Source organism: Protobothrops mucrosquamatus, unplaced genomic scaffold, assembly GCF_001527695.2.
Source record: "Protobothrops mucrosquamatus isolate PMUCROS unplaced genomic scaffold, P.Mucros_1.0 scaffold83, whole genome shotgun sequence".
In the NCBI taxonomy this organism is placed as follows: Eukaryota; Metazoa; Chordata; class Lepidosauria; order Squamata; family Viperidae; genus Protobothrops; species Protobothrops mucrosquamatus.
This window is the reverse complement of record NW_015386460.1, coordinates 755,238-779,723: the sequence shown is the minus strand read 5'-3', so window position 1 is coordinate 779,723 and position 24,486 is coordinate 755,238. Positions and strand designations below refer to the sequence as shown.

General features: G+C 36.6%; 1 protein-coding gene across 1 annotated transcript in view; it reads left to right on the top strand.

The window, feature by feature from the left end:
* Positions 1-10,773, top strand: part of GADL1 (glutamate decarboxylase like 1) — an 89,794-nt gene extending 79,021 nt beyond the window's left edge. Inside the window, exon 16 of the mRNA XM_015812420.1 lies at positions 9,497-10,773. Coding sequence (XP_015667906.1) covers positions 9,497-9,670 — 174 coding nt within the window. The 3' untranslated portion in view covers positions 9,671-10,773. The remainder of the gene's footprint in view (positions 1-9,496) is intronic.
* The last annotated feature ends 13,713 nt before the right edge of the window (positions 10,774-24,486 follow it).

Here is a 24,486-nt window from a genome sequence, read left to right as displayed (position 1 = left end):
GAGAGAGAGAGAGAGAGAGAGAGAGAGAGAGAGAGAGAGAGAGAGAGAGAGAGAGAGAGAGAGAGAGAGAGAGAGAGAGAGAGAGAGAGAGAGAGAGAGAGAGAGAGAGAGAGAGATGGCAGGGAGAGGGAGAGGAGAGAGGATGCAGATTATTACATTCTATATGAAGGATGCCCAAATGCAGGCTTTTAAAAAAATTAATAAATTATGGGCTGTTTTTAATTTTTTCCAGAGATTTTTTTTTTTTAAAAAAAGCAAGGGAATGTGTTGTTTTTTCTAACTAGAATGTCAGGATTGGGCTTGCCTGTTTTTGCATTTATAGTTCTGATACAGATACAATTGTAAATAGAGCCAGTTTAGTAGAGTGATGAAGGCACAAGCCTAAAAAACAGGAGATCATGAATTCAAATCCCACCTTAGCCATAAAAGCCAGCTTGGTGATTTTGGGCCAGTCATTCTCTCTCAACCCAATCACCTTACTGAGTTGTTGAGAAAATTGGAGGAGAAGGTCTGTTAGATATGTTGGATATGTTGTTTGTTGGATATGTTGTTTGTAAAAATAATAAAGGTAAGATACGAATTTTAAAAAAATAAAAAATAAATAAAAAGGGAGATACAGAAAAAAGACAGGAGAACCAGGTTTATGAAAATATAAATATTGGGTTTGTGAAATGGAATTAGCATAGCCAAAAAGTATCCATTCTTTTCTGATTGTTTTACTTAGCTTTGAGAATTCTAGAAATTTCTAGAAGGCCATTTCAATAATGTCATGCTAAATAACCATTTTAAATTTCTGTATATGTTAATGTTTTCTTAGATCTTTCCAAAACAGAACAACAATAATTTGTAACTATTTAATCCCAACTACTTTTCATATCTGGAGAGTACAATGCCAGATGGTGGTTTAGGTAATGATAATCATAATTTTGAATAACAGAGACTCATTCCAAGTGTCTCAGGGGATGTTTATATTTCTGTAAAATAAATAGGTTTTGTCAGTTTTTTAAATAGATAGTCATCAAATAATGTATCACTTCTAACTAAATGTACATTTTCTACATTGCACTATGATTTTTTTTCCCAGAGGAAAAGAACAAAAACTCATCCAGATACTAACAAAGTATGAGAGGGATTTTAAAACCCTTTTTGAGATGACATGCTACCATTTAATTTCTACCTTGAGACCGGGAAATCACTCAGCAAGCGGTTTTCATGGAACGTTGTTTTAACCTCATATTTCACAGATGAGACTTGAGTCAACTAAATTGTGCTTATTATGTTTCTTTTTTAAAAAATAAAATAAAATATATGATATTAAATGGATTACACTGTTTGTTTTTTGTTTTGTTCAGAGGGAGTAAATATCCTTTACTGCAACAATAAATATTACTGCTGATGATTACATATAGAATTCTATCCATTTGCAGTCTGCCTTAGATTGTTCTTTTTGTTTTCTACAATCCTCTTGTAACTGAAACACTGATTTGAAGAGCCAACATATTGAAATATATAGAGCAGGGTTTCTCAACCTTGAAAATTTTAAGATGCATGGATTTCAGTTTCCAGAATACTCCAGCCAGCATTCTGACTGGGACCAATAAAAGAGAATATTTATAGTTCAGGGTTGAAATGAAGAGATTGGTTTTCTTGCACACATTCTATTACCTAAACTAGGTAACATTATCAGTGCTAGTAAGGAATGGGTTTGCTCTCAGTTTATATTCTAGTCACTTACCCTGTCAATGTTGATGGGAGTGGTCTTGGGCGATTGTTTACCATTGGCTTGTTTGGCAGTTCCTTGATTGGGATATTGTTTATTTCTTGATTGTTAGTCTGATCTTGGAGTTACTGTATGCACATCTGGGTGTTGATTGCTGGTGGGGAGATGTTTTGGTGTTTTTGTTCCCTTTTTGACTTGTTGATCATTTCTTTTGCACAGTACATAAATATTGTGTCTATTGATGATCAATTTGTCAGACTGCCCAGCTTCCAGAAATTCTCTAGCATTTTTGGGCTTGGCTTGATCTAGGATGGTCATAGTTTCCTAGTTGAAATTATGATTAAGTCTGTCCATATGTTATGAAATTAAAGGGTTTTCATCATGTCTTCTGACTTCTAGTTCATGTTTATGGATGCATTCTGCTAGTCTTTTGCTTGTTTGTCCTATGTAGTGGCTTTTGCAGTCTTTACATTTATTTTGTAGATGACTCCTATTTTTTCTTCTGGGGTTGCTGTGTCTTTTGAATTACTTAGGATGTTTTTGAGGGCTTTAGTTGATTTATCTGCTACACTGATTCCCATTCTCTGACCTGCTAATTCTGGGAGTTGAAGTCCACATGACTTAAAGTTGCCAAGGCTCAGAAACCATAATATAGATAGAGCAACATTATTCAATTTTAGATCTTATTTTCTATACTAAAACTGCCTGAGATTTTAGCTATTATGATGGTTAGTAGTAACCATTTTGAAGAACTTTAAGTTGGAAAGAACTGACTAGAGGTTGGATAGGGATGGAGATACTGATTCCTTTGGTTGTGAAATGGAATTAACCAGTAATATTAGCCTTGTTCAGTTGTTAAAATTTCAGCAAAGAACCTTCCCTTCATTCTTACCAGACTTCAAACCTATCTGATATTATTATTTTTTATTTCTTTACTCACATACATCTCTGTTTGAGTGCTGGCTCAATGGTGTTGAAATGGAGATGAGCACTGCCCTTATAGTTGGCAACAACTAGAGTAAATTCTGCAGTGACTCTTTACCTTTTACCTTTTGTTCACATACATACATAGAAGGTTACTTTGCTGCAAAACAAAGGACTTAATCTTATGTACAATCTGCATTTCTATCAATGCCCCTTAGGCATTCTTAGAAAATATAATGACTCATTTGGCAGCCAAATATTCCCCTACCAAGAAAATGGATGTAGGCAAATTGAGATTATGAGAGCATTCTAGGAGTCTAGAAGAGATGGTGGTCAGTGACCTGGTTTGTCTTCTAATAGAATAGCAAAAGAGAGTTTGGGATTTGGAGAGAGATGGCTTCTGCAAGGACTTTATTTATTTATGTTATGTTATTTACATGGCAGCTATTTAATTTGCATAATTTTGGGCAGCTAGCAGTGGATCCCATGTAGTGGATCCCACTTTATATCTTTTTATGGGGATTCAAAATTTGCAAGATGGTGCAGCATCACAAACCCAGCCCTGCCCTTATTGTATGTACATTAACATTGCATGAAGCTTACAATAGGAATGGTGTTTGGATAGTGATGCTAAATCCATCATGTTGCTCTCCATCCTTGACATCTCAAGTTGCAGAGCTGAGGAAGGCCCTTGGAAAGATATATCTAGGGTCAGTATATCCCACATGAATAGTTGGATTAAAAAAAAATCTGTTCTGTATATGCATATTCATATGTTAAAGTAATCAGCCCAAAATAGATAATGCAGACACTAAACTGCTTCTTTACCTACTCTGGGACTGGCTGGTTTTTGCACCAAGTCACAGAAAGAGTAACTTCTGGAAACTGCTTTGAAGTTATAAACAATAGAATAACGTGTACAAGATGCATACATGTAATCGTGAGCCACACAAAAATGCTTATTTTGCCTATAAATAGACCATAAGCTAAATACTGTTTAAGAATTTTGGCTCTTTTCAAAAAACTGATCATTGAAATAATCCACAGAACTCATATTAGAGTTCTCATATCAACCTAAGCTGAAAAAAGACCAGCCGTTGTAGCCATCTGTGACTATGGTAGCAACATTTGATCTAAGAGCTAATTATGTGCCTGATGCTTTAGAGACGATGCAACCCTCTTTAAAATAGGAGAAGCACTAGGGCTGTGCAATTGCAACTGAAAGCTCTGTTACTTTGAATCAAAAGTCATTTTTTTCCAACCTTACTGGAAGCGTTTTTACACTATTCCAAGCTGTTCCAACCATTCTAATTTTAATTCAAAAGGCTCTGTTATGAATTCAGAACAGGTGCTTTGAGCTTGTAATGGACTATTGGAAAAGTATTGGAACATTTTCTGTAACTCAACTTTGGAACCAAATATTGTGAATTCAAAATGTACCATATTGAGCTTGAAACATTTTGAATTTGAAATGCTTTCACAACTCTAATAAACACCAAGAATTAAACTACTCATTATTCAGTTTATTAACATTTGCTAAGTCCATTACCCACCCAGTCAGATAACCTCTCTATTAACTTCATAGGTTTTGAAAACATGAGATTCATCTTAATTCTGACTGATGATACTGAAGAATACACCCTCATCAGGTGTTTTATCACAGCATGACAGCCTCTTTAGTAAACTTTGTTCTTTTGGACCTTAAACATCTGTCTCTAGACATTAAGGAGCTTGATTCTATTTAAATATGTATGCTCTGTTCAATATATGCCCCACAATATATAACCCAAGGATTCTAAACAAAATTTCCTCAATGTTTGCTGCAAAATATCTCATCAAGAAAAAAGTACCAGTGTCATCTGCAACAAATTGCAATAGAATCATAATATCCATGCATGCAACAACATCATCATGCACTTACCATCCTTAAACATTTGTGTCTTGATATCTGACACAAATAATGATCTAAGCTATAATTAAATCACACATTTTCTCATTCTCTCTCACCCCCACTTCCCACAAATGCCCTTGAAAGACACTTGATGGGGAATTTGATATACTCTATATAATGGCTGCTAAATCAAAGCTGTTGTTTAGGGAACTATGATTGTCAGTTCCTAATGTGACCACACACGCACCTCCTAAATAGCACTGTCTGGGCAAATACAGACATCAATTTCTTCTTTTAGTAATATACAGTAGTTTTGAAAAAGTGGAAGTGATTAATTGAAATTTGACAACCACATTTATCCTTCCATTTTGTTGTATGATACAGCACAAGGGAAATTCTGTTCGTGTTCATGCACAGCCATAATTTATTAGTGGTTAAGAATGTGGGGCCAGAACAAATTCTAGACAAAAGAAAAACATGTTTGGGTTTTTACAGTCTGCCTTGGCAAAAGGACCAAAATTATGCTTGGGAATGCCAACATTTGATATTACATTTGTTCTAGTCAGGGTGACAGCTAACAAATGAACCCAATTTGGTTTTAATTAGTGTAGAAGAAGAAATCCTGTATATTCTTCTGCGATTGCAATAAGTATAAAGACAAAATATCCATGGTATTTTACTCATCTACATGATTTTTTTAAGCAGATAAATAAAGGACACCAATTTGAAATCAGAAAATAATGCCTTTGGTAGTTATTATCAATTGTGATAATAAAAGCCAAGTTTTGGTGTAATATTAACCTTTATTTCTTCTTGTTTTAATCTTCTGTGGTATATGGGCTATTGAATAGATCTTCTATTAATTTGAAATTTGGGACTTTTGTTTTCAATTTTTAAAGTGGCACACTGGCCTATATGACAATATTTAGTTAAGTGACTGTATCCCAGTGAAGATTATTTAGTGGTTAAGTGAAACTCCCAAGAATAGCAAAGAGAGATGAGTCATCCAAATTGTTTATTGTAGAGAATATATTTAAAGAACCTTATGCTGTGCAAAAGAAATAGCTTGGGAATCTGCCAATATTTTCTCACAATTGGGTAAGATACTTAGTCCATTTCAGATTTTTGTGAACTGCTTTTTATAATCTTAATACTAATGTGATTCGCAATGGGAAACCTTGTAAAATTAGAGGTTTTTTTTAATATGTCACATTTTGTTATAAAATATTTAAGAACCTACCTTTGTCAGTGGAGAGCTGAGCAACTCAAATAGGTCAATGGCATATGCAGAAATAAGAAGTTGGGCAATTAGAGTTTTTTTCATGAGGTAGGTTATTTTTTTTCTGAAGTATTACAACCAGCCACACATTTTTCAAATTAACATAAATTAATACTCTTGCACATATCATCTTGAAATATACCCAAGAAAGCTGAAGGAAGCTTGTGGAATTTAATAAGTCTTTTTCTGGGATGAAGAGTACCCTCTGAAAATTATGACTCTTCACTGTCTTGAAATAGCAGCATTACTCATAATCTTTCTTTTTTTACTTGCATTATTGCCTGAATTAGAAATTTATTTATATAATTAAAATATTTATATACACCCATCTTATATTGAATATAAGTTCTTCCAATAATTAAAGCAACATGAATAACAAAAACCCAGCACCCAAAGTTAACTTTCACATGTAAAGTTCTTCATTAAATCCTCTTAGCCACTTCAACCTATCCTAGCACTTGGAGGAAAAAACAGGTATTATAGTAACTGCTTTTTGGAAGGTAAGGAGGATAGAGGCCTGCTGAACTTCAAGGGGATGGGTCCTCTATAGGGCAGGGCTGCCATAAAAAAGGCACTCATGCAAGATCCAATAAAATGGCGATGTTTAAGGGAAGACACTAGGAGCTTGCTAACCTATCTAATAAGGTAGAATTGTTAGATTTTAGGGAGAAGCAATCTCACAGATAATCTGGCTTTTGCCATATAGGGCTTTAAAGGTAATAATCAGCATCCACAAGGAAACAGAACCAATGAAGCATATGCAGTAGAGATGTTACATAGGTAAACGTAAGAGCACCCATCACTGTCCATGCCCACACATTCTGGATCAGTTATAGAAATTCAAGGGAAGTCCCATATAGAGCTCATTGCAGTAATCTGAATGGGCACTGATTAAGACGTGGGTGACCATGACAAAGGCTTCCTGTTTCAGGAAAGGGCACAAATGGCATGCCAGACAAATCTCTGCAAAGTGCCCCCCTCCCAGCTACGGTTCTTGCTTGGGTAAAAACCATCAGAATCCCCAAATTGTGCACAGTCCAGAAGAATGCCACCCATCCAGAATCAGACACAAAACATCACCTGGGTCTTGGTGCCCCAAAACAAAGTGATTCTGTCTTCTCACGAGTTGAGCTGAAACCAGTTTCTCCCCATGTAGAACCTTGAACCTCCAGGTCCTTGAACAGTATTTGTGATTCTAAATGCACATCCAGTTTGATGATATGCTTGCGTTCTCCTGACTTTTACTATTAATATCCATTCATCCTTTAATAAAAGTCTAAATAAAAAATATAGTTACTGTAGAGAGAAATAGAAATAGGCAGAGACAAATTAAAATAAAATTTGTAGATGCCTTTTTTAAGGCAGTTGCCTTATACATTAATGGGTGGTATTAAACATATGTTTAACTGCAAATATATTATAAATGTCTAATATTTATATAAAATTAATATTTAAGTTTTATCAAGTGAAATGTATCTTGTACATGTTGCAAGAGACATATAACACTATTAAGTCAGATAGGGCAGCATCCTATTTCTAGTAGAGATCATGAAGCAGACTTTTTCAGACCTAGAAAATGAGTGCAAAACAGAATCAGCAATGTATTTGTTCTTTACAAAGAAGCCCCCCAGAGCATGTTGAAGAGATATGGCAAGTATTTATGTTCTAAATACCTACTTATCAGGCTATGGTTTTCAGCAGAGGCTGACAAGAGTTTGATTTTGCTTCTCTTGGGTGACTTTTTTCCTGTAATTTTAATGGAGCTGCACTGCTGGCCTCTTATGAACTTATGGTTTCCACATGCATTTGGACTATGAATTCTTCTATTGTGTAGTTAGGAAAGACCATATTGTGTTATAAATACATCTTGGAATGTGCACACTATTTGTAGGACTAAAATAGATTTCTGAATGAGGAACATAGCTTGAACATAGTATCTAATTCTGAATATTACCTGTTATTAGAAGATTAAATGTACTCCCTGACTTACATCCAAAATAGGAACTAGAAAAGTTAGTGTTAAGTAGTGTGGTTGTTAAGTGTGCATCACATGACTGCACCCAATTTTACAACCTTTTTTGCTGAAATTATTAAGCAAGACAATATGTCAGTGGTGGCAAACCTATGGCACAGGTGCCAGAGACGGCACTGGGAGTCCTCTCTATGGGCACACGTGCCGTTGCCCCAGCCTTGCCTCCCCCCATGACACCCTCCTCACCAGCAGCACTCCTGGAGAAGGGTTCCCCCGAGCGTGGCCCACGCGGAGAAGTGCAGTCAAGGACATGGCAGCCAGGTAGCGTAGACAAGACTCTGCCCTCACGCCCCATCATACACAGTTGATGCTGCGGGGCGTGGGAAGAGGGTGTGGCTGCCATGGTGCTGCTGGGCGAACTGCAGCAGGCCCTGGAGGCGGTGAGTGGCCCTGCGGGCAGGCAGGGCGGAGCAGGAGGTGGAGTGGGGACGGGGCCAGTTTTTGGGCACTCGGTCTCTAAAAGGTTCACCATCACTGCAATATGTGAACATGAGTTGCAACTTTCCTTGCTACTTTTCCCATTAACTTTGCTTATCAGAGGCTGGCTGATAAGGTCACAAATGTTGATCCTAGATGCTGTGAATATAGTAAAATGCAGGACAATTGCCAAACACCCAAATCACAATCATGTGATTTCAGGCATCCTTCAATGGTTGTAAGTGTAAACATCAATTGTAAGTCACTTTTTTCAGTCCCATCATAACTTTGAACAGTCACTAAACGAATGGTTGTAAGTTAAAAAGTACCTGCACATTTGTAAAATGAAAGATGCCAGAGAGCAGAGCAAAGAATTCATATTTGACCTGTTCATTATTTTCATCTGATCTTTCAAAGAAACCATAGCTCTGTGCATTTGGTCACAATTATTATTTTTCTCTGTTATTAACTTTGCTTATTTTTGCTTTGCTGGGTCTGGAATTCTTGCAGTTCTTTTTCTTGTTATTATTCAAATGGTTCTATACTCACTACATTAACTGATTGAGAGATTACTTAATATTATTTGGTTTACTTCTGGTTTAATGACAAAAAAGCAGCACAACAGAAAATATATTACTTATTATAGAATCATTCTTTCAAAATAACGAAGTCAACCAAATAAAAAAATGGGTAAGTTTGATAACAGAAAGCTGTCTATATTAATAATTGTGCAGTATGAGTATTTAAAGATTCATGTTGATTTCTCTCCATAAGCTCATACCATTCTATGCTTTTTCAGTATTGCCATTTTTGAATTACTTTGTTATACTTTTCTCTTTTTTATATCAAATATCCTAATTTTTTTATTGAAGGATTTAGAATAAATAGGAAATACATTATGAAATGCAATTGGAATTGGGCTTCTTTGGTCTTTGGCCAGATTGTGTTGCTTTCCTTATTTAACCAGCTAGTTTTGGATATACAAAGTTTTGTTACATAACACTGTTTATACATGGGTGGGAAATTAATTGACCAATTGACCAATCAGTCAATAAGTTGGATTTTCATGTGAAAGTGTCTCAACTCTGGAATGGAAAGTTTCAGTGGAACTCTCATAAAACTACAGAAATGGTTGCTTCCCCTCTTCTTTCTTCATTTGTGATTCTTAATCCATATGCTAATATTTCTTTGATAACTATTATTCTGAATGCATATTTCAATTTTATATTTCAGGTTGCACCCACCATTAAAGAAAGAATGATGAAAAAGGGTAGCATGATGCTGGGTTATCAACCTCATCGTGGAAAAGTTAATTTCTTCCGCCAAGTCATCATTAGTCCCCAGGTGATCCGTGAAGACATGGACTTCCTACTTGATGAGATTGATTCGCTTGGGAAAGACTTGTAGCTAATGTTCCCCAATACTAGGAGAAGCTTCTGTGTGTAGAATTTATAGACTAAATAAGTTAATGATATAATATTATTAGACCTTATGATCCATATAAAAATGCTCAGAGGTGTGTAGATTAGAGGTGTGTAGATTTTTTTATACCCAATATATGTTGTGAAATTTAAAAGATAAAGGGAATTTTATAATGATGGGGTGATATATAAAACATGGCCCTTTAGAAAAATAGTGTTATATGAACAATAGGATATGTCAATTTCACATTTTCCTGAAAACATTCATGTTTTGAATAGAGATTCAAATAGATCCATACTGTATATTGTAAAATATCTCCTATATTTGGATAATTAATTTCATGTAGCAGCCTTTTCCATTAATAGGTTGGGATTACCACCTCTTTTATTCCAAGCAGTATGGCTAAAAGTTGGGACGGCTGGGAATTATCCTCTATCTGGAGAACATCAGGGTGAGGTAAACTGATTTACAATGTCTGAATCATGTCTTCTTCAACGCTAAAATAGCAACAGGCATTTCAGAAGCATATTTGAGTTTTACAAAATGTGCATATATTCACATATAGATTTTAGTGTTTTTTTAATGCATTATAGCTATTTAAAATAAGGTTTTTGGCACTGGTTCAACAACACTTAGATGATAGTATACAAACCATCAGCATTCACCTGCACAAACATAAACTTGTTAGAGAATATACTAAAAGCAATATAATTATTTAATCATTTATTGATTCATTATTTGAATCATATTCAAATAGAGACATAGTTAAATGATATTGTGAAGATGGAAAGGCCTATAATATTTCCCGTTATTTATTTGTGTATCGCACTACATTTTAACAAAACTGATCTTATTTTTTATTGATTCATATAGGGATTCTACTATATTTGTTAATTTAAATGTTGAAGTTACATTTGAAGTATGATAGAATATTTAATTTAGTAAAGCCCCGTGTTGTTTCTTTCTGCTTTTATAGTTACCAAACTCTCTAGATTCAACACTGTAGGAGATATTACTTGTAGCACCATATTTCAGTTTAACAAATAAATAATTCCTGTGTTTTAGATAACTGATATAAATGCTTTGTAATAAATACTTTATCAAAATGTCTCTGATTATTCCACCTTCTACAGCACTACCAACAAAAGCTATGAACAGACTATTACAACTACAAGGCGTTACCATAGCACACAAACCAACTAATGCCTTCCAAAATATAATAAGTAAAATCAAAAGACTGAGAAGTGCAAGAAAAAATAACAGGAATTATCTATAACAACGGTCCCCAACCTTTCCGGCTCTGCAGACCACCAGCGGTGGAGGGGGAAAGGGGGATAGTTTCTCACACGTGTGCGCTACTTGCACAAATGCAGCTTCACTTGCTCACCTGCCACTCGCATGGCACTGGGCCATGGACCAGGGTTGGGGCCCCTGATCTACAACACATAATTTAAGGACTATAACAGCCACTATGTAGGACAGATAAGTAGAAGACTAGCAGAAAGCATCTGTGAACACCAGCTAGCAATTAGAAGATATGATGAAATTACACAACACATAGACAGACTCGACCATAATTTCAGCTGGGAAACTGAGCATTCTAGACCAAGCTAAATCCCAAGATACTATGGAATTCCTGGAAGCTTGGCATTCACACAAATCAGCCAGCCAAACAACATTTACACACCATTCCAAAGGAAAAGTAAAAAATGTGACTGCTATCATGTCACCCGTAGTCCTTCTTTTCATTAAACTAGACATACCCAATTCCTGAAACTGTTTTAGCCTCCAGTTCCTTAATCATCTTTGTTGCTCTTCTCTGTACTCTTTCTAGAGTCTCAACATCTCTTTTTAATCATGGTGATCAAAACTGGATCCAATATTCCAAGTGTGGTCTTATCAAGGCATTCTAGAGTGCTATTAACGCTCCACGTAATCTTGATTCTGTCCCTTTGTAAATGCAGCCTTGGACTCAAACATCCCTTTTGCAGTTACTACTATTAAGCCAGGTACCACCTATTCTATACCTTTGCATTTGGTTTTTCTTACCTAAATCTAGAACCTTATTTTTCTCACCATTGAATTTCATTTTTTAGATGGGGCCCAGTGTTCAAGTCTGTCATGATCCTTCTGTATCTTGAGCCTATCTTCTGGTGTTTTGACTATTCCTGCCAGCTTGGTGTCATCTGCAAATTTGATATGATCCCCTTCTATGCTCTCGTCTAAATCATTGATAAAGATATTGAAGAGTTCCAGGCCTGAGACAGAGCCTTGGGGCACCCAACTACATACTTCCCTCCATGTAGATGCAGTTCTATTAAGAACTACATGTTGAGTGTGATTGGTCAGCCAGCTATGAATCCATCAGATGGTGATGCTGTCTAACCCACATTTTTCTGTCTTATCAAGTAGTAAGTTGTGGTCTACTTTACCAAATGCCTTACTGAAATCCAAATAAATTATATCCACAGTATTTGTTGATTCACTAATTTTATCACTTTGTCAAAAAATGCAATAAGATTTGTCTGGCATGATCTGAGAAACCCATGTTAGCTTCTGGTTATGAATATTTGCCTCTAGGCATTCACAGATTTGTTGCTTGATTATTTTTTTCCAGAATCTGATTTTGGAATTCCAGGTATTGATGCCAGTCTGTAGTGTCCTGGATTTGTCCCCCCCACACACTTTTTTTGAAGGTGGGAACTACACCAGCACTTTTCCAGTTATCTGGTAATTTCTCTATGCTTCAGGATCTTTGAAAGATACACTTCAGTGGTTCTGAGATCACATTTGCGAATATCATCAGAACCTTGGGGTATAATCCGTCTGTCCTGGTGATTTGAACTCATCTAGAGTAATTAGATGTTCTCTTATTCCTTTCTTGCTTATTTTGACTTGTATTCCTAATCTGCATTTTTTTATAGGTTGGACTGTTTTTTTCCTTTGTTTAAAGACAAATGCAAAAAATGAATTACCGTAAGCAATTCTGCTTTCTTCCTGCTGCTTGTCACTTTCTTGCCATTCCCTTAAACAATCAATTGTTTCTTTGACTTTTTTTCTTTTTCTTTTCACATGCTGAAAGAAGCTTTCGTTGTTTTTTTTACTTTTGTTGCAAGTCTTAGTTCATTTTGAGCCTTAGCTTTCCTGACTTCATTTTGTAGGTTCGGGCTATTTGCTGATAATTATGCCTAAGTTATGTGCCCCTCTTTCCACTTTTTGTACTCGTCTTTGTTGTTTTACAGTTTATTAGAGAATTTTTGTGCAGCCATGTTGGTTTCTTTTGAGATATCTTATTTCTCTTTTTCATTGGAATAGTGCTAGACTGGGCTTTTATAATCTCACTTTTCAAAGTTTCCCAAGCTTGGGTTGTTTTTTCCTCTTGAGCATTGTCATCCATGGAATCCTTCTCAAGCTCTCTCCAAGTTTATTGAAATCAGCACTCTTGAAGTCAAGGACTCTAGTTTGATTTTGTTCTATTGCTTATGCTTGCATATGTTGAATTTCAATATTGCATGGTCCCCCAACCCAGGCTTCCCTCTAGTTCCCTTTTCTATCTTTTGAGAGACAAAGTTGTTTGCTAGGTTGTCAAGAATCTATTTGTTCTTCAACTAGGTGCAGAGTTTGTCTCTTCATTGGAGTCAGGGTAGATAAATCCCTCATTACTATTGTAGTGTGCTTCCTGTATACCATGGTTAACTGACTAGCAAAAAGTTTATCTATTTCCTCTGATTGGATGGCCTGTAGCATGCACTTATGGCAATGTTATTTTTTTCATTTTATATTGATCCAAATACATTCAAGATGGTTTTCATCATTATTTTGCTGAATTTCTATAGAGATATAGTTATTTCTTACATATAGCGCAACTCCATCTCCATCTCCTCCTCCATGCTTTTTCTTTTTTTTCAGAGGCTGCAGAGGTCACACAAGAGCTTTCTCCAAAGCTGTTTTAAAAACAAAGGCAGTGTGCACTCAGGTAGATTGCAGGGGGCTCTCAACACAAAGAGAATACTGCCTGAAAATAAGTGTCACATAACAGACTCTGAGGAGTTCTGGGCCATAAAACAATCACACTGTTCTCCAAAGCTTGCAATCCTTGGGGAATAGCATGAGATAGCCTTTTGATTGGCAGTGATGGGACTAAGACTGAAGTTCCAGCCTCAGCATTGCTGCCAAGTGCCACTATTCAGTGTGGTCTAGATGGTATGTGTGTGTGTGGGGAGGGAGATAAAGAATTGTTGCTCTTTTGTTTGTGTGTGTGTGTGTGTGTGTGTGTGTGTATGAGAGAATCCAGCAGAGTCAAGTTAGGCATTTTCTGAATTTTTTTGCACACCAAGTAAAAAAAGGTTCACTATCATTGGTATATGACAGTGATGGCGAACCTTTTAGAGACCGAGTGACCAAACTGCAACCCAAAACCCACTTATGCATCGTTGGGTGCCGGGTGTGTGTGTCCCATTGGCTGGGTGTGGCCAATTGGCTGGGTGTGGCCAATTGGGGTGTGTGTGGCCCATTGGATGGGCGTGGCTGCAGTGGTAACGGCAGACTGGGTGGGACTAAAAAGTTCAATCAATCAATTCCAACTTTGCAAGATCTTTTTTTTTTCTGTGAGAAGTTGAAATTGACTGATTGATTGAACCTTTTTTTTTTTTTTGGCACACGGGGGTGGAGGCCTAAGGTGAAAAGGTTTTATAAAACCCAGCTGAAGGCCTTGGACTGGGGCGATGGTGCGCGTGCCACCAGAGAGGGCTCTGAGTGCCACCTCTGGCACCCATGCCATAGGTTCGCCACCACTGGTATATGAGCTTTGTATGCTCATAAGAACTGTTTAAAACATTTCTCTTATAAAAATTATTGTATTATTATTCACAAAATGTATGGTTTTTTCCCCATGTCTCTTAAATGATAGACCAATATGTTTCTAAATAGCCTTTCCAGATTGTAACTTGGAATCTTTTTTTTCCCAAGGTTTACTCCACTCCCACTGAACAAAATATCATATGACATTCTGTGAAGGTGATTATGAAGTATACATGCATTTGGTGTCTAAGCAATTTAAATGCTATTCAAAGTAAACATTTTACCATTACTTGATTTTATTGCCAAAGCGTCTTGCCAAAATAAAATTCTGTCAGTAATACAACAGTCCTATAGATTCAGATGCAAATCCCATAATCTTCAAAGAGGTTTATTCCCAGAGAGTAGCTCAAAGTCTGCAGTCATAACAGAGTGATCCTAGTGGCCATTGCAGAGAGATCTGAAATCCTGTTGGACCCACGCTGGCATGTTGAAAGGACGGGATTCTCTTTCTCACATTTTAATTGTTTCCTATTCTTTTTCCCTTCCTTCCAAAGTTTTTTCAGTATGATCCTCAGAATTCAAAGATACAGATGGAAATGTGGTTGGTATGAAACTCTGGATATTTGTCTAAGTATGTCTTCTATCAGTTGGAATCTTTTTGTTTGTTTGTTTACTTCTCTTTTACCGCTTTTGGTTTTGAGGGAAATAGAAAGTTCTGGTTCTTGCTCTTCTGGCAATCTCAACCAGTTGGAATGCTTGGCTTAAATAACAGTAACTTCATCTAAAAAAAGTAGTGGCAGTGATTAAGTTACTATGGGCCAAGTAGCTAGTTCACTTGGAGAGTCATTCCTAAAAAAAAATCACTTGAAGTATAATCCTAAGCCAGTGATAGCGAACCTTTTAGAAACCGATGCCAAACTACAACCCAAAACCCACTTATTTATTGCCTGGTGCCAGGTGGGCGTGGCCCACTGGGTGGGCGTGGCTTTGGTGCTCATGGCAGACGGTGGGTGTGGCCAAGATGGGCATGGTCATCTTGATATTTCTCATGGGGAGGGATGCCTGTGAGGGCTGGGCAGGGTTAGGGGATATCCAGGGGGTCTCTGGCAGGTGGGGCGATGGGCAGGAGGCTCATCCTCCGGGGTGAAGTGAAGCAAGCCGAGGCAGGGCAGCAGTGCCATTGTCGCAGGGCAAGGCAAGGCAGGGGCCGGGACAGCTACTGCCTGACCCCATCGGCCCCCGAACACAGAGGCCAGCGAGCACATGGGGGCGACAGTGTCTGTCAGCAGCCACAGCCTGCTGGCCCTTTGATCAGCACACTCTGGGGCTCCACAGCCCGCTGCCAGCAGTTCAGAGAAGCCACCTCTGAGCTGGACGGCCGGCTGACAGCTCAGGAGGCGATGCAGTGGGTCGTACCCAGGAAAAGGAGAGCATGCGAGGCCAGGAGGGATGGGATGGGGGGGAGGGAAACCAGCTGTGCTGGAATGCATCCAGCCATGTAGGACCTCAGGCGGCTGGTTGAAGAGGGACGGTTGCCATCTCTGGGGCATGGCACGTGTGCCCACAGAGAGGGCTCTGAGTGCCGCCTCTGGCACGTGTGCCATAGGTTCGCCACCACTGTCCTAAGCCAATTTGATTTTAACACATATAAAGTCAAGCCATTTAAGTTTATATGACAAAGATATTTATAAAAGTTGACTTGTATCCAAGCTGAAATAGTGTTATATCATCCACAAGCTTGTTTTTTAATACAGAGAAAAGATAACTTCAATTGACCTTTTGAAGTTTGAATGAAAAAATGTCCTTATTTGTAAGTGTTTCATTTTTCTTGGGTTTATATAAATTCTACCCATGTTCTACTAATAATAGAAATAGAAACATTCCAGATTGGGAAAATGTTTAATAGTGTCAACTATTAACTATATAATTGACAATCTTCTAGATTTTAACATGCATCAATTTCCCATATATGTCACTAGATCCAATAATCCTGAAATAATTAATTGTGGCTGATTTGGCATGACATTTTTTTATCCTGGTTAATAAATTAACTTATTTTCTGGGTGGACATAATTCATTGAACTAACTAAACAATTCATACAACATGGAAAGGAGAAAACATTCTTTGTATTTTCTTTTTCCTTGTTTATTTCATTGCTGTATTATTTTACTTTTGCTTTGTTTAAACGTTCTTTTTATTTCTTATGATTGTGAGTCACCTAGAGAAGCCCCATGGTGAGATAGTGGCAAATAAATTTAATAATAATATATTTATCAGGCTTAGCATGTTATTTGAATGCATCTACTAGGTCTTCATCTAATATGCGAGTGTGCTGTGGGAATACTATCAGCATTATAAACTTAATATTTAATATTGTATTAAATGTTTAATATGCTATTATAAATTATAAATTATTCTCGCCACCCATAATTTCTTCTTTTTCACACTGTATGACTGCAATGGATTGTGTGTGAAAAAGAACACGTCCACAGAATCAGAGTGTCTACAGAAGATTGCTTTTGTACAGCCTCTTTAAGAGTTTGTCTTAATTGTGAAGTTCGGAAAGAATACTAAACCCTCAGAAAACTAGTTGGAATGACATGATGATTAGCTGCTTGACATAATGACTGTATATATCTCCACTACTATGGTTTAACTAAAAAGATATATCTCCATTTCTATGGTTTAACTAAAAAGACAATAGTAAGAATTTGGGAGACTAATAAACTGAACAACTTCGGTTCCACCTTGACTGCTGGGATAATAAGCTGATGCTACATACAGTTTTGATATTTGAATTAGTACAGAATATATTGCTCTGTAACGGTTCCAAGAAACCAATCGCTCTTTTTACGTCTCTTGATCTGAAATAATCCTATTCCTTAATAATGTTAGCAGATCCAGGTAGTTTTTAAATTTCTAGAAATCATCTATTCTTGAATTTATTTACTGCTGCAGGATGGGCAGCATATTTGCAAAAATATTGTTGGTTAACTGGGGTGTAGGATGAAGTATGATGGAAGATTTTTATTTTTTTTTATATGCAGATAAAATTAGATGCTTTTGTTCCAAGCATTACATTATCTACAATTTTAATTTTGTAACTAGAAAATAATTAGGCAGGAACAATATTGAAATCCAATGGGAATAGAAAACACTTCTGCACAGTATAAAGAACCTTAACAAACGGAAGATTTGAGACAATCCTGTATTTAATGATGTATTGTGGAATTGTCAGTGAACATCTGTAAAGCCAGCCTTGCTGAAGAGGTAACTAAATTATTCTTGACATAGTTATTCATAAGCATTTTCTTTCTCCTAATACAGTCAAATGGATTTTCTAGTGAACTCAATAAAAAAGGAGGGCCAATGGCCACAGCCATGCTGGAGGAAAATCTAGGATCCATCCAACTAATTTTCCTGATAAAATAATTCATATTTACTCTGACTCAAATGTATTGTTATTTCAATTTCCTTTAAAGTATATTCTTTAACCAATAGCAAGCCATCTACAACATCTTTTTAAAAGTATTCCCACAATCCTCTCTTCTATTTTCCCTATTCTGTATTTCAAGAATCAAAATAAACAGAAGGAACAATGAACAGCCTTGTCTTGTTCCTTTTTCTACCTTGCATGGTTTTATTAGATCTTATTAACACTTATTTGTGCTTTCTCCGAAGTATAAATTTTACCCATTTGATAAAATTCTCTTCAAAATTTATGTCTCCCAAACTTGAAAGTTGTTCTGAAAGGAGGATCAAAAGGAAAATGGCAGTGGGATTAAAAGAAAGAAATACAAAGCAAAAACACTGATGGGAAGCAATTGTATATTAAATGATTTGTGAGAAAGAAAGCAAGATTTCAAACTAATCAGCATCAGTTCCTAAAATCTAAAGAAAGACATGACTGGGAAATATTCACTTTATTTAATTTTAACTGAAGACCGTCTATAGTCCTTCCCCAAAAGAGGATCTTGGGTGAAACATTAACTTTTTTTAAATGGTAAAGTAGTGCCATTTTTATTTATTGGTCTTTATTTCTAGTCCTACATTTAGTGCTAAAACATTAGACTGAATTGTAGTACCTTTCACCAATAGTGAATACTAATAATAGCACAAGCAAATAGCTACAGGATGGAGAAGACAAAGATGACTTAAAATAGTTTGTATAACATTCCTCTTTACAAAATAGTTTGTATAAGGGAACTTTATACAAAATAGTAGCCAACACATTTGATGGTGCATAAGACATTTAATGGATGTAGGTAGGCAGCCCCAACCTGCTGCCTTCCATGGTAGGATTAAAAATTCTCCAATTCTAATACAGATGTGGATCATTGGAGGCCCACATTTTGGAGGAAAATTGGTTTCAGATTAGATGTTATAATAGCTCGTCCATAACAATGTGGCATCTTTGGATCCAAACTGAGCATCTGCAAAGTTACTGCACAACTACTAGAAAGGAATACTTAACCTTGGAAAGCTAAACATGATACTGATAGAAAAATATCAAGAAAAAAATATAGTGATTTTAATGACAGCCTGGTATGCAGCACGCAGTGCATGCAATTTCTTTTTCATTACTTCTGGCTGTTAATTAGCATAGTCATTAAAACAGAAATCATATTAAAACACAGAAAAATGGAACTATAAATATATGCAGATTGTTTTGCATTGCTTTTAATGGGCTGCAGAAATCTGTGGATGAACATGTGGCTATGATTAGAGCTCTCTGATTATAAAATCCAATCTATAATTAATACAGCAATTAATTTACCAGGATTCATTTTTAGAAAAGGAATAGAGTCCCATCTATTCTAAATTTATTGTTTAAATATTAGCCTAGCTCCAGTAGACATTGAATTTGATAACAGAATTTGAGCAGTGCCTCTCAAATTTCCAAAACTATAGAACCAAGTTTTAGGCTAAGACTAGGCAGGCCCCTGGCTTAGATTACCAAAGCTCAGGGGGCATCAACTCTACCTCCCAAATCATTCTAAACATTCAAATCTTTGTATTATCATCTTTGTATTATCAACTATCGGTCATTGTGGCCACGAGGTGCTATATATCCATGAGCTGGCACCACAGAGAACACTAAGCATTTTTAAAATGGGGGGAAACCTATGAGTGTTTCTCTAAAAAACTAAAAAAAATATTGAAATAAACATGTTTTATTGATACTCCTAATTTTTTCTTTATGTTTAATGCAGGGACTATAAATTTTATTTATTTGGAATGAGACTTATTAAAGAAAGTAATCAGCTATTATGCTTGCTCTGTTTAAATATTCTGTTCTGATTATGATGAGAGCTGAAAATTCTACTTTCATAAAGATATATTGAAGAAAAGGCTAGTAAGGCCACTTAAAATCTCATCCTTCCACTGAACAATTATCCAGGGTCTTTTTATGATGATTATTCCCATCCATTGTTTCAATGTGTAATGGGTCCAAAAGTCATAAAAATGTTTAGATCTTCAGAGCCATTGTATAACAATTTCATACTAATTGGGGAATACTAGGATTCCATAACATCGGTTCTATATGTACCCAAAATAGGGTAACATAACACCATTTATCTGTCTTAACATTGTATATTGGATCCATACTTTCCAAAATTCTATTTTGTCAGAAACTCCACCTTTGTTTTAGTACAATATCTGTGGATTCAATTTGATAATATAAAGCAGACATGTCAAACACAAGGCCCGGGGGCCGGATGCGGCCCGTGAAGTGGTTTCATGTGGCCTGCGAAGCCATCCTGGAAACAGTGAGGGAACGGCCCCTGCTGCCTTGGCCCTGGCCCAGGCTGGCCGGGAGCCAATGTACAATTTTGTGGTGGCCATCTATGCTAAAACGCATTCAGTCTTAGCTCCACAAGGCCGTCTAGAAACAGTGAGGAACCAGCCCCTTCCGTGTTGGCCCCGCCCCCTGGGTACATGCTGGGGAGATGTCACCCTTTGTGAGGAATGAAGAAATGGACCATGCCTTGGCGCTTGCCCCGGTCCCACCCCCTTCTGCCAGAGACCCTCAGATCTGTCCCACCCAGTAGGCCACGCCCACTCCATCCACACCCACCCAGTAGGCCACACCCACCGACCCCAAGGGCAACCGCAATGCTGATGCGGCCCTCAATGAAATTGAGTTTGACACCCTTGATATAGTGTTTATCAGCAATGCAAAATACCCAGCTAAATAATCCTGTCCCAGCTATTACAACTCTGCCCCAGTTTCTCATTTTAATATACACCTTATCATAAGATCATCCTTCCACAACTTGGTACCCTCTAAATATGTTTGGATTACAATTTTCAGAGGGCTGTAGCCAGAGGCAATATTAGATGAGGAATCCAGCTTGGGGAGAGATTTAACTCCCAGATAAGATGGACTGCAGTTTGTCGGCTTCCCCATCTAACATTGCCTCCGGCTATACACCAAGCATATTTAAAAGTACCAAGTTGTGGAAGGATACTGAATATTTCAAAAGGCATCATTGAGACAGATGACCTTCTCTCAAGTCTCCATCCAAGCCTCATTGGTGTAACAGATTTTTAGTCCTTGAAGTTTAAGTAAAATATGTATTTAATATATATTTAATTCTAGTGCAGCCCCAAACTTCTTTTTTAACTTCTTCCTGTGTATTTAATATTTTAGTTAAGAATGGAAAACCTCCTGTTGTTGCTTGATCTATAATTTCAGCATATTTCATCTACTTTAGGTGGAGCAGCTAATAATTACAGTTTGGCAGCTTCTAGAGAGCCACTGGCTATTATCTTAATTTTAGATATTCCCATTGCTTTATCTCTTCTACAGTTTTATCCCATGTGGTTTAATTGGCATTGTATTATTGTTTTCATGGTTCTAATATCATTCCCACAGTAGTCTTATATTTAAAAAAAGCAGCTGAAGTGAGATAGATAAAAAGGGAGTTTTCATCAGAATTGGAAAAACTTAGAATCCTTTCTTGCATATTCTTGAGCCTTGTTTTGTACCATCAGAAAAAGACTGCAAAAGAAACAGAACTATGATTGACATGCTAATTAAAGGCTGCTTGTGGAAAGGCTTGAAATACATCCATAGGGTGACAAAGGCAAGCAATGGCATTAATTGGAAAATATCTAGACATATCATTTTATCTTCTTTTCAAGCTCCCAATTCATTTGCAAGTTATTCCTCGAGTCACAGTTTCCCTCATTGTGGTAAGACTTGTTAACCTTGGAGTGTCAAAATTCTTGACAGTAATCCATTATAAGTCTAACATCTAATGTGCACCTAGGAAAAATAATTGAGCAATATTTATGAACTTACATATAACTTCATGCCCTTCTTTATAGAAAGGATTAGCTGCTTTCTGATGTCTGAATAATAAATAAAAGCAGCTTCACATAAGAACAGTCTTTGATACTTCTTTAATCATTGTTCCTTGCACATGTATCTAGCAGAATAAAAGAAGAGTTTGAGCATGTGTTTACAAAGCTCCCGAAAAGTCCTTTGGAGTTTAATGTATTTTCCTATAATGACCAAACACATTAATCTGTTGTGTCTTTTAAAACAAACACCCAAAATATTAGCCTTGCAAGTAGTGATAGAATAGAATCATCATGCAGGAATGTAGAATGACATTCTTCCCCCACTGATCCTGCTGGTAACTGTAAGCTGCTTAAAGTCATGTATGTAAGACGAGTAACTAAATGATAAATGAAATTTCTCTAAAACATAAGCAATTAATTATCTCTGAAATATATCTTCCATTGGCACAATATATTTGTAGACACAGTGGGTTTCCTATTTAAGTAATCCTGAGAATCCTGGATATCACAAATAATATTTGTTGCCATCAGTATAGACAAAACCCCTTTTTGCTGTCATCAAGCCCTTTGGGCCAGAATTCGAAGTCTGAATTTATTTGAGTCAGCTTAAAGATGTACTCAGAAACATCTGTACTCAGATGTTTGGGAAAGCTTGTCAACTGTGTCAGTAAAGGGTGGTGTTAGTTATGGAGGTTTGGAGAAGATTAATCAGAATACTGTGGAGAGCCAAGAAAACGAATCAATGGATCATCAAACAAATCAACTCAAGGCACAAATTACTAGGCTCAAATTATTCTACTTCAGATACATTATGCAAAGACCTAAGTCCCTAGAGAAGGCTTTAATGCTGGGAAAAGTGGAAGGGGAAGGGGATGATCAGGAGCAAAGTGAATAAATTCAGTCACTGTGGTGATAAATGCACTTGGAAAACTTGAAAGAGTAGGTTAGAATTGATCATCATGGAGAAAATGATGTTTCTATGTGCTTAGTAAGAGTCAACCACAACTTGATGACACATAATCAATTATCAAGCTGTGGAGAGACAGCCGTTCCTTTACATTCTGATTTTATAATCCATCAGGATAAGATTGTTCAGTTTGTTAGTAGGCCAAATCTCTGGGGAGGGCATTGTATTGCATTAATACCATCTTGTGAAAACTTTGCTTCTTGTGTTTTAAGGCATAATGACTGCAAAATTATATTTTCAAACCTGGAAAGATTAGTGCAGTCTAATTTGTGTGGAGTAGTATGTGTGTTCATATGTTGCATATCCATTTCAGAAAGGATGAAAAAAATCTAAACAAATAATACCAATTTGGTTTAATTTTCGCTTATTATGAAGCTAATACATTGATGATTGTTTACTAGTTGCTGTCATTCATTGCTCATTATTGTCACTGAAGTAGTAGAGATCTTTTGTATCACTGCCTTCAAGTCTTAACAATTACTTCCTTAAAATGATATGAAAGTTGCAGTTTTCCATTGGGGATATTCTTCACCAATTTAATATCTTCCCCAAGTACTGGATTTCATATTTTCCCTAGTCACATCAGCAAAGAGATTATGGGATCAGAGTCTATTTGTGAGTGCAGGGGAAGGCTATTCCATAATATACGAATGAAACAACTGTGAATAAGAGGATAAAGCTGCTTTTCTTCACATACCAGGAATAAAGAGCTAATCTTAACTATCTGTTTGGAAAGGGTTCCGTGAAAGACATGACAGTTCACGTCTTCATAGGAATGGGTTGCCAGGCTCATTTTAAATTAGATCTTTTGGCATTTCTACTTCATACTGTTCTAGACATTCATTTTTAAATACTGAGTTTGGTCAAACCAGACTTCATTGCAGTTAAAAACAAATGTATTTTAGGTTCCCAAACCACAGTTCTCAACCAAAGAACTTAAGAAATGTAGGTGTGAAAAGAAATTCTGCAAAATATCTAGGAGAATCTAAAATTCTGTACAAAAAATTATGTTATGTTATGATCTATATTTCAAAAGTCACGAAGAAAAAAATGAGAAAAAAATAGCAGTTAGGAAGGCATTTCATCTGAAAAACAAATGTGCATGCAATACGAAGGGTCTAATGTGCATGTACAAATAATGACACCAGCTTTTTCTAACAAATTAACAGTCAGAATCTAAACAAATATTACTAGAAGATGAAAAAAGCAAAAAGAAGGTTAACGCAATTGCCTATCTCTGTTATTACTTAAAAATATACTGCTTAATGTCCAGTTGTGATGGATTATTGGCTTTCCAGATGATTTATATTTGTGGCATAGATATATTGCTTGTCATTGTTTTATGTCTATGGAGATTCTCAGTTGTTTAGGGCTTTGGTTTCTACGTCTTCCATGTAGAGATTGGTCACATGGGAAACTGAACTGAACAACTCAGGCTGTCACAGTAGTGAAGAAATGATTGCTACAAGACAGCACTTTAAGTGATGGAACCAACTTCAGCTCAGACCACATATGTGCCATGCTGGACTTCTGTTTGACCACTACCTATTTTAAATACAATGATGGTTTCTACAGATAAAAACACGGCTACGCCATGGGTTCACCTATGTCCCCCATTGTGGCCGATCGCTACATGAAAGAGGTAGAAACCAATGCCCTAAATTCCTTCACAGGAATTCCACCCACTCATGGTATAGGTATGTGGACAATACTTGGGTCAAG